The sequence below is a fragment of the Myotis lucifugus genome, unplaced genomic scaffold, assembly GCF_000147115.1.
Source record: "Myotis lucifugus unplaced genomic scaffold, Myoluc2.0 scaffold_222, whole genome shotgun sequence".
Classification (NCBI taxonomy): Eukaryota; Metazoa; Chordata; class Mammalia; order Chiroptera; family Vespertilionidae; genus Myotis; species Myotis lucifugus.
In genome coordinates this window covers 606,072-621,679 of record NW_005871270.1, presented here as the reverse complement: position 1 = coordinate 621,679, position 15,608 = coordinate 606,072, and the positions used below count along the sequence as shown (strand labels likewise).

Sequence of the window (15,608 nt, the reverse complement as noted above, 5' to 3'; positions counted from 1 at the left end):
TCTCTCTCAAATCAGTAAGAACATATCCTCGTGTGAGGATTAAAAAATAAACAAAACAATATTGCATATATATGTTTTTACATGTTGATACTTTTATTTCTACAGAACAGATTTCCAGAGGAGGACCTTTACTATATAGTATTGCAAAACTTTCCGAAATGGCTGTAGCAATTCACATTTCCACTATTCAAAACCTAACTGATGAATCTATTTTTTTTAAATGTTTTTATTGATTTTTTTTTTTGAGAGAGAGAGCAAGGGAGAGGGATAGAGTGATAGAAACATCGTTGAGAGAGGAACATCATCAATCAGCCCTGACCTGGAATAGAACCAGAGACCTCTTTGTTCCTGGGTCGACACTCAACAACTGAGCCACACCAGCCGGGCATAACTCATGAATCTTAAGAGTTAATTTTTTTATAATTTATGTCCACTGGCTTGCAAAAGGGATGAGGCAGCTTACACATCTAGAAACTTAATATGACCTTAGTAACTAATACCTTGGGAACAGTCAGGGTCCCACTGCAATCTCTCCCACACCTTGAGGAACTCAGTACCTGATTTACTACCATCTGCTGTAGATTTCAAAACTGGAAGCAGTAAAAGCCAGTCACTTTTCCTCTCCTAGTAAAGCCTAAGAGAAAAAGAACCCCTCCAAAAGGAGAAAGCCTGAGCCATTTCACCTCTGCCTCATTTTGATTTTACAGACTATATGATCCAAATCTGTCCTTCCTCCTTAAATTTCATCTCTTGGCTTATAATACCACCATCTCCCAAGCCAGAACTAAAACTTATTCTAGATTCTTTCTCCTTCATTTTTTTCAGGATCATCTCTAAGTTCCATCAATTCTACTTTTTAAACAATTCTCCTATTCATTCTCACTGCTACTACCTTAATTTGGGCTTTTTTAGGGAGGGGGAAGAGGTTTTATATTTCCATTTACTTTTTTAAAAATGATTAGAAGATTAAGCAAAAATAAAACCTCTGGTTATAAATATTAAGTACATATGAATGCCGAACTATGGATCAGTAGTTAAGATTGGCTAATACATTGTCTCTGTTGCTAAAACAAAATTAAAATTACAGTGGAAATCTCCATGAGTCCACCTGAATTTTGTGCATGGGGTCCGCCCACCCATATTTTTTTTTAACCTTAGGCTTTTATAACATTTTTCATCTCTACTGAAATAGCCTCCTAACCAGCAGTTTCCCTTCTTTAATCTTCTTCTCCTCCAATCTATTTTTCACTTTGGAACCAACAAATCTTTACCTACTTGAAACCAATCAGTCAGTGGCTTCCCAACTATCCACAGGATAAAATCCAGCCTGTAGGTGTAGCATTCAGGGCCTTTCATGATTTGGCCCTCACCTATCTCTCCAGACTCATGTACCACCACTTCCTATCACACACATTGTTTCAACAAAACTGAATTACTTACAGTTCCCAAAATATACTAAGGTACTTCAACAATTCTGCATTTACCCAGGCTGTCACCATAGGGAATACTAAAAAATACTGTTTAGTCAACTGCCTAGCATCTCTCTAAATTAGGGTTGGCATATTCAGTTAAATTTGAATATCAGATAAACAAATAATTTTTTAGTATAAATATGTCCCAAATGTTGTATGCGACATATTACATGTATTCTATCTAGCAACTCTACTCTAAATGCTCATGGTTGATCCCTAGGAATCAAAGGAGAGGCCCAGGTAGTCTCAGTCACATAGATATGATAGCTGCTCTTATAGTTCATGACTACTAGGAGAAAGATTAAACCCAAAGTGCTGAACGAATGTCCTGCAAACAGGGTCTGAACCACCTGACTGCCCTTTTAAAACTAAGCAGACTTATTTCTAAAAGTCAAAACATGTTATACCCTCTATGGCAGCTAAGTATGACAAAATAAAAAATGCTGCTATATGAGTATTCTCAGCTTATTTTCTTTACTCCTTTTTTCCTGGTCCTTATCATACAGATCAGAGTAATTAAACCAGCAAAGGAGAGCATCTAAAGCAGCGGTTCTCAACCTGTGAGTCGCGACCCCTGAAAATACATCCTGCATATCAGATATTTACATTACGATTCATAACAGTAGCAAAATTACAGTTAGGAAGTAGCAACGAAAATAATTTTATGGTTGGGGGTCACCACAACATGAGGAACTGTATTAAAGGGTCGCAGCATTAGGAAGGTTGAGAACCACTGAAAGGGAAACGGGTACTCCTGGAAGAGAAACTAGTAAGTTTGAAAAGAAAGGAAAGAAACAAAGAATGAAACTGTATAGGTTATTGTGAGAGAGTTTGTGAGAGATATAATTTTGAATTTAACCATGCAAAGATACTGATCAAAAATGGAGAAATCAGCCCTAGCCTGTTTGGCTCAGTGGATAGAGTGTCAGCCTGTTGACTGAAGGGTGTCGGGTTCAAGTCTGGTCAAGGGCATATACCTCAGTTGCAGGCTCAATGCCGGGTCCTGGTTGGGGCTAGTGTGGGAGGCAACCAATTGATGTGTCTCTCTCACATCGATGTTTCTCTCTCTCTGTCTTTCTCCCCCACCCTTCCACTCTCTCTAAAAATCAATGGAGCCCTGACCGGTTTGGCTCAGTGGATAGAGTGTCAGCTTCGGACTGAAGGGTCCTGGGTTTGATTCCGGTCAGGGGCATGTACCTTAGTTGTGGGCACATCTCCAGTGGGGGGTGTGCAGGAGGCGGCTCATCGATGTTTCTCTCTCATCGATGTTTCTAACTCTCTGTCCCTCTCCCTTCCTCTCTGAAAAATCAATAAAATATATTTTTTAAAAATAAATAAATAAAAATCAATGGAAAAATATCCTCAGGTGAGGATTAACAAAACAAAAAAATGGAGAAATCAGATTTTAAGTAGTATTGCAATATGGGATGAATGTTAATACCCTTTAGCATTTTTGAAGGCTGGAATAAAGATTTAAATTGCTTTTCAATTTAATTTAAATTTTAGGCTGGTTCTTACTCTGAATGGAAGACTAGAGATATGTCACAAAGCATCCTAGCTTAATAGTAATGAAAATAATAGTAACAACAGATACCTGCTCTAAGTATCTTACACGTACTAACTCATAATTTTCACAATAACCCTACGATGGGATTAATATTCTTCCCCCTGCTACACAGATAAGGAAACTGTCCAAGGTCAAAGCTAGAAGTATACAGGGCTAAATCCAAGTAACCTGAGTCTAACAGTGAGCAACACTTCCCTATTTTATAGTATTGTCTATCCTCAAGCACTTAAGCATTACACTATTAAGCAAAAACACATAATCATAATTTAATTACTCTAAAATACCAACAACTTTGCCCTAGCTGGTTTGGCTCAGTAGATAAGAGTGTCGGCCTGTGGACTAAAGGGTCCCGGGTTCGATTCTGGTCAAAGGCACTTGCCCAGGGTTGCAGACTCGATCCCCAGCAGAGGGCACGCAGGAGGCAGCTGATCAATGATTCTCATCATTGATGTTTCTATCTCTATCTCCCTCTCCCTCTCTGAAATCAATAAAAATATTTTTAAAAACCCACAAAAAAAAACGTTTATACATTTAAAAAATTAAAAAATAAAATACTAACAACTATAACACATAAAGTAAAATGAAACATGTATGCATGCCATGGCTTCCTTCGCTTTAATTTCTTCTCCCCTTCATAGCCCACCATGGAAACTAAGAACTTTAAGATAATTTCTTTTTCAAAGTTACTTTTGAAAGTAAATTATAGTACAGTATAGTATCTATATATATAAAGGCTAATATGCTAAGTGTCCCTCCTACCGTCCAACCGGTCGCTATGACGCGCACTGACCACCAGGGGGCAGACGTTCAATGCAGGAGCTGCCATGACACACACTGGCCAGCACCATGGACCTGGCGCTGACAAACTAACACTCGGCTTCTCCCAAGTGGGATACAGGCCCCACCACCACCCCTGAGCGACATCCCACCAAATCACAGCCACTGCTGCCAAGACCCCATGACACAAAATGCGGCCTCCAGCCTAGCCTGGAAATGGTTGCCGTGGGCTCCAGGTAATGACATCACGTAGCAACGCCCAGCTTCCTCTCCCTAGCGACTAGCCTCCCTGCAGTTTCTTCAGCCCAGGAACACAGGCGGAAACATTTTACACTTTAACCAAATGTCTGTGAAGCGTTTTCACCTGCCTCATCTCATTTGATCCTCACAGAAGTCCTGGAGTAGGTAGATAGAAGACTTGGTGGAATCCTCTTTTCTTTTCATTAGCCGGAAAATAGAGATTTAGAAAGCTTAGAGACTTGACCCGACTGAAAAGAAGTAAAAAATGGTGGACCTTGAAAATGACTTCAGGTTTTCTCACTGCAGAATATAGTAAAACACTGCTGCAGTTAGATATTTTACCCTTTGTTCTCCCTGCGTGATCTACAATAATAATCTGCTTCGTGTTGATATTTACTGCTGTGTTGCTAACATTACCTGAAAGAGAAGTTGGGATGCTTCACTAGGCTGGAAAAAGTTTAGCTAAATCAGAAAGCAGGTCTAATTAAGCAAGTTCATTCTATATGTATAAAAGGCTAAGTTGACTCGTGCATGCGCAATACATATAAAGCTCTCACTGACACCAATCGCACGTGTGTGTTTCTATCTGTCATTGTCAATCATGAATTTGGTTGACACTTCTATTATAGAGAAAGGGTGAATAGCTATATTAAAATATTTCTTCTAATTAATTTCCTTTCGATGTGCACAAATTCGTGCACCGGGCCACTGGTCTAAATATAAGCAGCAGCATAAGCAAAAGGTTGGAGTTGTGACTAAGCAAGGTATATTCAGAGGATAGCAAGGAGTTGGGCTACAAGAGAAATGAGAAGAGAGGATAAGTAATTAAGTTGGAAATGTAAGTTGGTGCCATATTACTAAAGGTCACATATGCCAAGTTTAAGAATATGATCTCTTGCCCTGACCAGTTTGGCTCAGTGGATAAAGCATCGGCCTGCGGACTGAAGGGTCCCAGGTTCGATTCTGGTCAAGGGCATGTACCTTGGTTGCAGGCACATCCCCAGTAGGGGGTGTGCAGGAGGCAGCTGATTGATGTTTCTCTCTCATTGATTTTTCTAACTCTCTGTCCCTCTCCCTTCCTGTCTGTAAAAAATCAAGAAAATATATTTTTTTTAAAAAGAAGACAATCTCTTAAAAGATGTATAAAAAATAGAGAGCTGCTGATTATTTCTAAGTGAGTGGTAAGACAATGAAAATAACATTTCAGTATAATTAATCTGACTGAAGAATTCAGGATAAACTTACGGGGGAGGGGAAAAAGAAATTAGAAACAGAGCAACCAGTTAGGAGGTACTGGTTAAGAACCTGGGCATTAGCAGTCAGAAAGACCTGCTCTGCTACTTGCTAGCTGTGAAGCATTGAATAAGTTACTAAACATATCTAAGTCTGTTTCCTGTCTGTAAAGTAGGATAATAATAATGCCTACTTCATAAGGTTGTTATGTGGCTAAAAGAAATAGTACATATAAAAGCATTTACTATACTGCTTGGTCTATAAAAATATTCAACAAGTGTTAGCAGCTATTACCATCATTACAAATTATTTCAAATGTGAGGTGCTATGGATCTGGTGCTGCGGAACTGGGCAAGGGCATCAGAAACTAAAAAGAAAGGATGACTTGGAATGACATTTCCATAGATTCGTGAGATGTTTTAACTAGAAAAGGCCCCAAAAAACTCTTCTAAAAGCAAAATGGTCGCAGTTTAAATGTCAGGGATAAAGAAAAGAATGAGACTAGATAGCTCAAAAGATTTGTCTACAAAAGTATCCAAAGAGACAGATGTGGAATAATTACATGATATCAATATGCTTTTAAAACACAAGCTACGCCCTAGCTGGTTTGGCTCAGTGGATAGAGCGTTGGCCTGCGGACAGAAGGGTCCCAGGTTCAATTCCGGCCAAGGGCAAATGCCTGGGTTGCGGGCTCGATCCCCAGTAGGGGACCTGCTGGAGGAAGCCGATCAATGATTCTTATTATGTTTTTTTTCTCTCTCTCCCCCTCTCCCTTTCTCTAAAGAAATATATTTTTTTAAAAAAAACATAAGCTACAATGAATTGCGTACATACCATGTACCAAACACCATGCTAGATATAGTACATCTAATCCCCAGAACAATTCTGAAAGGTAGGTATTAGCTCAATTTTACAAAAGAGAAAATAGATGCTCAGAGAGGCTAAGTACTAGCCATATAACCTTGGGCAGGGTAAGAAGCAAAGCCAGATTTGAAATCCATATCACCTGTTTCCAAAGCTTGTGTTCTTTCTATTAACACTCAATCTGAATCCCCCTTTAATATCAATAAAAATTATGATATCACAGACATATTTGTAATTATTTTTCTACCTACCTCATTAAATATGGTGACCATAACATGTCCAATCTCTTCTACATTATAAGAAAAATATAAAGGCATTCAGCATAAAAACAATAATGAAAATAAATTTTAAAAGCATTATGCAATGGAGAATCACCATACCTTCATGAAACATAGTTGGTTATACTATAAACTGTAATATATTCAATAAAAGCACTAATCTTTCTCAGTAAAATGCAAAATGGCATCGCTTTTACATCATTTGATTATATTAACACTAGAGGCCCGGTGCACGAAATTCGTGCATGAGTAGGGTCCCTAGGCCTGGCCAGCGATCAGGGCTGATCAGGTTCCCCACCTCCCCACCTCCTCCTTCCCTCACCGCCCACAGCCCACCACACGGTTCCACCACGGCATGGTTCTGCCTCCCCTCCACCTCCACTCCCTTTTCCCCTCGCCACCCACACACCACCACCACCTGGTTCCCCTGGCTTCCCCGCCTCCTCCTTCCCTCGCTCCCTCAGCACCTCGCAGCTGCCGTTGGACACCCACCATGTTGTGCACCGCCTCCTGGTGATCAGCGCACGTCATGGCAAGAGATCGAACTCCTGTTCTCCTGGTCGAACTCCCAAGGGGACACTAGATTTGTCCATACTACAATATCATTAAAAACTGACACCTGCTCTAACCGGTTTGGCTCAGTGGATTGAGCGTCAGCCTGCGGACTGAAAGGTCCCGGGTTTGATTCCGGTCGAGGGCATGTACCTTGGTTGCGAGCACATCCCCAGTAGGGGGTGTGCAGTAGGCAGCTCATTGATGTTTCTCTCTCATTGATGTTTCTAACTCTCTATCCTTCTCCCTTCCTCTCTGTAAAAAATCAATAAAATATATATTTTTAAAAAAACAAAACTGACACCTGCCCTGGCTGGTTTGCTTAGTGGTTAGAGTGTCTGCCCTCAGACCAAAGCGTATCAGGTTTGATTCCCAGTCAAGGGTTGCAGGTTCCCCACCCCGTAGGGGCGCATGAGGGAGGCAACCAATCAATCTTTCTCTTTCTCACCCCCTCCTTACTCCCTTCCACTCTCTCTAGAAATCAATAGAAAAAAATATCCTCGGGTGAGGATTGAGAAAAAAAAATAAAATAAAACTGACACCTAGCTTATAAAAGAAATATCTTACCACACATAGGAGAAGCATTTATATAAGATGAAACCCATCCAATGTTCAGAGTTATAAAGAATAATTCAACCACAGAAATAGAATGCCCAACCTGTTAACAATAAGGACCATAGGGTGGCAGGTGACCTATTTCTTCAATGTGTTTCTCCGCAGATCTTTTCCCCAACCACAGGAACAGTGTACCAGTTTCTCCATCAGAATGTTAATCTAAATTTTACTAGGATGAAAATACCAAGTATGCTAGAGTAAGTTAATTTCCTGAAACAATCTTTTCATCTGATTTCAAAAAAGTCAGAAGACACTTTACTAGGTTGGCCATCAAATTGTGTAGTCAGGTAACTTCTGGACTAGTAGTTCTAAACCCTTTCTGAGGGTCCAAGAGGTCAAAAATACTTTCATAGTATTACTAAGTCATGATTTGTCTTTTGCACTCTTATTCTTTCACAACTGTACAGTGGAGCTTTCCAGAGGCTATGAACTGTGATATCTTAACAGACTGAATACAGGAGCAGACATGGAAATTTTGATGTCCTCTATTATGCCAGACATTAAAGTTACTTGTAAAAAAAAAATAAAACAATGCCACTCATCACTTTTTTCAAAAATATAGTTTTTGCCTGGCCAGCGTGGCTCAACAGTTAAGCATCGACCTATGAACCAGGAGATCACAGTTAGATTCCTGGTCAGGGCACATGCCTGGGTTGGGACCTGGATCCCCAGCAGGGGACATGCAGGAGGCAACCGATCAATGATTCTCTCTCATCATTGATGTTCCTCTCTCTCTCCCTCTCCCTTTCTCTCTAAAATCAATAAAAATATTTTTTAAAAGAAAATATAGTTTTTTATTGAAAAAGTTATGTTACATGTTAACATGTAATACTTTACTATTTATGAATGAATTAAATATTTTTAATTCCTCATTTTTATTCTAATTCAGTAAATTTCAATAGATATAACTCAAATAGAAGGTCTTTGGGATCCTCAATAATTTTTTTAATATATTTTTATTGCTCTCAATAATTTTTAAGAGTATAAAACAAGTAGCCGGTTTGGCTCAGTAGAGTATCAGCCTGTGGACTGAAGGGTCCCGGGTTCGATTCTAGTCAAGGGCACATGCCTGGGTTGCAGGCTCGATCCCCAGTGAGGGGTGTGCAGGAGGCATCCGATCAATGATTCTCTCTCATCATTGATGTTTCTATCTCTCTCTCCCTCTCCCTTCCTCTCTGAAATCAATTAAAAAAAATTTTTAAGTACTGAGACCAAAAAAATTGAGAACCACTTTATAGCCCTTTCTATATTTATGCTTTGCCAAACAATTAAAGCATTTAATTTTCTAATTACTACTGAAGAGATGTTGCTTCCCTAAAGATAATTTCAGAAATTTGTCTTGATCAGAACAAAAATAGGTCCACAGACAACCTTAAAAAAAATTGTATCCACTAATTTAAAAAAGAAATCATTGATTACATCTTCCCAAAATAAAAACAGTAACAATGTCAAAACTAAAGTACTAGCTAATAGACCACTATCTACAAGCTTTGGACATGAAAAGGGTAGAAGAGAGAGTGATGTCTTCGAACAGAAGGGGTCAGGGAACATACATCCTGGTAAAGAAGGCATCTAACCTGGGCCCCAAGCATTTATAAAATTTCAACCAGTAACCATTGGGAATGAAAGGCATCCCAGAAAAAGGAAAAAAAACATACATTCAAGAACAGCAAATACAAAATAGCTTCCATGGAACTTATGATGGACTCCAGTAGGAGAATAGACAGGAAAATTAGGTTGGAAGCAAAAATAGAGGGACTTCTATGACAGGATAAGCAATCTCAAGCTTTAGTCAGTCGGCAAAAGGAAGCCCTTTGGTAACTCTTTAAAGTCATTGGAAGATTTACCATTGGAAGGTAAATTATCAGATGATACTTTAATGATACTGTGGACTGGACAGAATAGAAACAGGGCACAACAATTAGTACACTATCACACCAATCCAGGCAGGAAATAGTAAGAGCTTGATCTGGGGGAGGAGCTAGGAAAAAGTCAGATACAGGACATGCTACAACCTCTTCACTAATAATTTACTTAGTTTAAACGTTTCAAAATTTAATTTATTACACAAAACAAGGTTGATGTTCACATTACTTCCAGTAAAAACCATTCACTTCATAGGCAATTCAGCATATTCAAGTGTGCTTCCTTTTTAAAAAGCTGTTAGAAATAACTAACAATATTCTACATTAAGAAATTTGTCTTGATCAGAACAAAAAAAGTAATAAAGAACAACATATGCATATAACTCCAAAGTTTACTGCCATGGAATACACAAAGTTTGGATCAGAATTTTCTATATAACCCCATAAGACCCACATCACTACATAATTATAATAGTCCAACTATTCTTAAAATCATTTTTTTGACAACTCAACTAAACTTGGCCAATATTCTTCTACTAGGCCCATATTTTTCAAACATTAGTGCCTTCTTCATTTTCTCCCCTCCTCCCCACTCACTTCTCCACCCAACAAAATCCCTTTGTATGTCTGTAAGACAAGACACAGTATGATTCTAAGGCAGTTTGAATATATAATTCTTATAACAACAGAAATCTAAAATTAGTAATCTTACTTTTTACAAGAGAGGAACCAATGATGTACTTAATTTCCATTCAGATGAATGACAAATGCAACTAATAGAAATGATGCGTTATCATTAGGGGGGAACAAAGGGGGAAATACACACAATAGATGGGTGGCAAATTTTACAAACTTTATGAAACACTGAAAGGCTGCATCTGGATTGCAGTCACAATTATAAAAGCAAATAATGAAGGCTCCAAATTGAAGGGAAAAGGAAAAAATTCCAAGCGATCATTAAGAGTGAAAAAGGTTGATTCAATATTAGTAAATTTTTAATATAGCATAATTTAACACTCTGTGACTAATTGGGAGGAAAAACAAAGAGGATAATTCACTGTTCACAAGGACACAGGAAATAATTTCTGCATACATTCTATAAGGCAGTTATACTTCATTACACTTGCATGGTCGGAAATCCTTTCAAACGTTTCCAAAAATACATAGGCTTATAATAATTGAGGTTCCCCAATGACACAAATTATTCTGTAGGTATAACTATAACACATTTCTAAAAGACATAACGAATTCATGCTCAACAAAAACTGGGAGTCACAAAGGCCCTCTACTTATTCAAAATCATTACATAAAGCACTGTCCATAATTGCACACCCGGTTTGAAAATCTGACAGCTAATAATTATAAAATGGGGTAGATTTTAAAGGAAAAAAATTACCCAACTTTTCCATTTTCCCTTCCTTTTCCTTTCCTACCTGATACACAAGATGTCTGTAAGGGTCTCAGACAAAGCTCTAAAGTAGAAAGAAATACAGTATATGTATACTTTATATGTCTCCGAACCTATCACATATATGTACACATCACATATATTCACACAAGAAAGGTTCTTCCTTTTTTAATGTAAGAATTGAGGTTACATCAAACCCTATCCCATAAATTAAGTTAAATCACCACAAATTAAAGAGTAATAAGATATTGCACGTAGATCTCTCTGAGCGACTATATCCGAAGAAGAAAAACCTCAGACTAAGGCCATGACTGAATAAAAAAACGCCCAATCCCTGAAAATCACTAAGAGAAAATCACTGGTTTCTTTAAGAGAAAAGGGGGGAGGGGTCTTAAAATGAATAATCACACACTGGCAAGCCAGTTTCAGAAGTTAACGAAGGTAAAACAACGAACCAAATGAGACAAACGTAAGAAATGACAAGCTTTAAAGAATCCCCCCAAAAGGACTGGCTTCAAGACTGGGATATAATGCATCCTTTGCAAGTAGAAGAATCTTTAATTGAAAAAGAAAGAGGCGGGGGGAGCAGGGTCGGGGTGGGGGCGGGGGGGACAAAAACCAGAACGACACGCAAAGGCAAAAAAAGTAAAAAAAAGAAAAATTAAAAAAAAAAACAAAAAAGGCCGGTCTCCCCTCCCACCCCCACTCCGACCCCCACCCCCACCCTCGCAGGACAATAGGATCAGGGTCCTAACTGCAAACTTTGACCGTGTAAACCAGCAGCAGTTTTACTGCAGCTCAAACTGCAAAACCTGCCCCGCATCCCAAAGCTAGCGCACCCAGCAATCATCCTGCCCTGCACACACCACCGAGATCTTGTGAAACACACATCAGACCCATCACAAAATTCTTTGTTTCTCCCAAGTACCTGGAGGATCCATTTCAATATAAAATATCAGTTCTGTCGAATAGGGCATCATCACCTCCCTCCAGTCTGCGTCATCGCGGTCCATACTCCACACCGTATTGTACATCGCGCTGTCAGGAGCAGGTCGTCAAGAAATATATAGAAAGCATATTTTTTTTATAATCTGATACTTCAAAATATATATATATTTGTAAAAGTCCCACCCGGAAATGTACTTCAGGGTTTCCAATGGCCGGTATTAAGTCCAGGCAACTACCGGTACGAGGACGAGGTCCTCCACCTCTCTCCTCTGCCGAACCCAGCAAAATGCCCCCGAACTTTCAATCGACGGGCTCTGCTCCCCGGGAGGTGCAAAGAGGCTGGGCGGAGGGGGGCCGGAAGGCAAAGGTGTTCACAAGCGGCTCCCCCAAAAATCCCTTCTACACAGTCGCTCTTCCAAGAGGAGAGCTCCCACCGCCTCCAAATCTTCCCGCGGAAGAAGCCACTTTTGTGTCCTTCGGTAAATGAAGACGAAAGAAAAGAAGGGAAAAAAAAAAAGGACGCGCTGGGAGCAAGGTGGAGAAGTGACAAAGGAAGGCATAAAAAGGGGGCTGGGGAGTGCATTCAAGTTTCGGGGTCCCCACTGGTCTGCAGAGCGCGATCCCCTCAGGGGCCGGACTCGGGCTCCGCTGGTTCGGGCTCCGACCCAAGCTGCTGCAGCCTCGGGCGTGGGGCCCGTTGGTTGGAGAGTTCAGTTAGCTCGGTCCGGCCCGGGGCTCCCGCCGGCTGCCAGGAGGCCAGCCAGCGCCCGCTGCCCTCACGCTCTGCTCTGGACTCCAGTCACTAGTTTCATTTTAACGGCGCGGAGGGGGACACCCTTCCCCGCCTCCAAGCTCCCCCGCTGAGGCGCCACCCAACCGCTCCAGGCAGGGGACGGCCAGCACTGCCACTGCCCCTCCCACTCCACCCAGCCTGGATAGACGGGGCATTCTGTGAGGCGCCTGAGTGAACCCTCTGAAACTATCCTCCATCTCCGCTTTCAACTCTCCCCCGTGCTCTCGGGGCCTCCGCTCCTTCGTCACCCACCCACGCTCCCCCCGGCCTCGGTCAGAATGGTACGGCCCGGGCGCTGGCCGCACGCCAGGAGCCGGTGCCCCGAGCACGCGAGCGGGCGGGGGGAGGAGCGAGGGGGGAAGAGCGGCTGGAGCGGCCCGGGATTGGCTGGTCGCGGTTGCTCGAGCCCAGAGCCTGCGTCTTTTGTCTGCCTTGCTCCAGCGGAGGAGCGGGAGACGGCTGCGCGCCCCGAGCGGACCAATCAGGGGCCAGCCGGTGCCGGCCGGTGAGGCAGCGATTGGTCCGAGCTCAGTTACTAAGCGGGACAAAGGCAGAAGGGGGGAAGAAAAGGCGAGGATGGGGGAAAAAAAGAAAAAGAAAGCGCAAACGGCGGTTACTGACAGGCTAGGCGAGCGCTCGGGGCTCAGGCTGCCCGGAGACAGGCGAGGCTCCCGCTGAGGCTCGGTCCACCCGGGCGAGTGGAGAGGGGGGGGGGAGGACCGGGACTGGCCGCGGGGGAGGGGAGCGGGCCGATGGGGCGCTTGCTGTCACTTGGTGGGACGCGCGCGCTTCCTGTCCGTAGGAGGTCCCGGGCAGAGCCCCTCCTCGCAGACCTCACCCCCTGGGCCAAGTTGTCGAATACAGCAAAGGCCCCCAAACCCCCTTGCAGGACCGTTACCGCTCAGTAAGAGGATGTGCCGTGGCCCCCGGCCACCTCCCCCGCAGCTACCTGAGCCCAGTCCCGGCTTCTCCCCGGGCAGTTGAGCATTTCTTCCGGAGGCATTTCTTAGTTTCTCTGCGCTTCCCACCTAAGGACTTTTGAACCCAAAGGTAACTCCCACACCTGAAGTAGTGGGACGCCACAGCGGGCCCCCTCCGCAGGAGTGCTCAAGCCAGAAAAGAGAAAAAAAAAATGTGTGTGTGATTTCTGAGATAAATCACAGGGGTTGGTATCCCTAGCCAAAAGGGCTCTGGACAGAGCCTCTCCCGCATCCACCCAGTCTCTCCTCCACCCCACCCCAAGCCTAAAACTGTGTTAGACTTCAGTATGAAAATGCTGAACGTGTATATGCATTTCAGAAACATCTGATTCACTTGCTGGGGAACAATGAATAGAGCAGATTTGTATCTGTGTGAAGGTTGTGCCTGGAATTGCCGTTCTGCAGACCCTACAATAGAGTCTTGGGAGGCCAAAAACTGCTCCATTTCCTCTTTACGAGGGAGCAACAAAGCCTATTGTGTTTGGGTTGACAACCTGACTCAAGCCCTAGCAAAACCTCCTACCGTGAGTCAAGCCTGTGGAAGAGTTGCCACATTCCACCTCTACCTCCTAAAGTGGTCCTGTCTTCCTGAAAAGGTGCTCTGAGTTGAGACAGTTCCTGGGAGCAGATGCTCAAAATGTGTGTGGCCTGGGTATAGAGTCACGGATTAAAAAGAGCCACTAGAATGAATGGAAGGGGTTGAGCTGGAAAAAAAACACATTAGGATTCTTATATGCTTGCTTTCTTGCATTTCTAAAATCCAAATGTAGTTCAGAAGCCAGATCAACTTTGTGACAGGGCACGTTATTAATGTGAATGTTCTGAGCCCTTCTTCTAGGTAGAAGATGCTGGAAAGTCAACTCTAATTTGTGGTCTGGCTTCCCAGCAGTCTCTTTACTTCTATATCTGGGAGCCAGAAGTACTCACAGTTGATAACTCAAAAGGCAGAACAATCAGTCAAGGGCAAGTCGGTTTATTTTTGTTCACCGGTGTCCCTGTGCATTCCCAAACAAAATGAAGGTGAAGAGAGGAAGTGTGGAAAAAATAATGGCTTTCAGATTTCTAGAGCATCATTTAGTGGCGGGGTTTCCATTTCTAACACACAGAGCAACCACCCAGGCCTTTCCCACAGCTAAGGCTTTGGGAGATGTAATAAAGAAGCAGCACAGTATATAACCTGGTGCTCAAGACTGGCACATGGAATAAAACTGTGATCCGACCTTGCCACCTAAAATTGTATTGACCCAACTGTCCAACAAATAAACCTTTGAATAAAAAACCTCCAAAGAATAACATTGATGCAAGAGGCGATGATGAATCAAGGGGAAGCACACTCGCTTCCTTCCAATGGGCTTGAACCCCTGCCTGCCGTGGTGGGAAGTGCCTGTCACATGATGCTGGCCTTTCTTTCAGTTGAGAAATAGAAGTGAGGTTCTGACTGTTTGTCACCAAATCGCCTCAGGCTCTTTGGCAAAGGTATTAGCTCTGGTGTCCTGGACCATTTCCATCCTGGAGAATTATATTTGGCCTGGGTGTGGATTAAATTCAGCTCTAAGAGCTCAAACTCCTGGATCACAACCTGCTACTTTGGAGTTGTTTTCTTTTTCCCTTTTGCCTCTCTCCTTTCTTTTTTCAATAAAAGTAGTCTTTGGTAAATCACTAAATCTGTCTGTCTTTATTTATATATCGGTGAAATAGGATATTGCTTTCAGATTTATGCAAGCTTCTTAGTTTATTATGAAACACTCAGGGAATGAAAATGCCACTTAAGTACTTAGAATTAATAGTTTCTTTCTATACCTCCAAATGGATAGGGTTGTCCTTCACTTTTCACCCTGGTATGGTCTTGCTATGAAACTGTTCCAATAAGATCCATTGCTCCCTCTTTATTTCAGAGATGGATGAAATATTTCTTCTGTGAACTGAATATAGGGTATGATCTCAGAGCTCTCTGCGCCAACAGAATCAGCCTGGAGCTCAGCCAAAAGTTCTTCGTGATTAAAGGTGTCATCTGAG

At 42.2% G+C, this 15,608-nt stretch overlaps 1 protein-coding gene across 1 annotated transcript in view; it reads right to left on the bottom strand.

Annotated features, from left to right (window-relative positions):
• The window catches only part of PIK3R3 (phosphoinositide-3-kinase regulatory subunit 3), an 81,795-nt gene extending 69,197 nt beyond the window's left edge, over positions 1 to 12,598 (bottom strand). Inside the window, exon 1 of the mRNA XM_023761890.1 lies at positions 11,800 to 12,598. Coding sequence (XP_023617658.1) covers positions 11,800 to 11,905 — 106 coding nt within the window. The 5' untranslated portion in view covers positions 11,906 to 12,598. The remainder of the gene's footprint in view (positions 1 to 11,799) is intronic.
• Between the last annotated feature and the right edge of the window lie 3,010 nt (positions 12,599 to 15,608).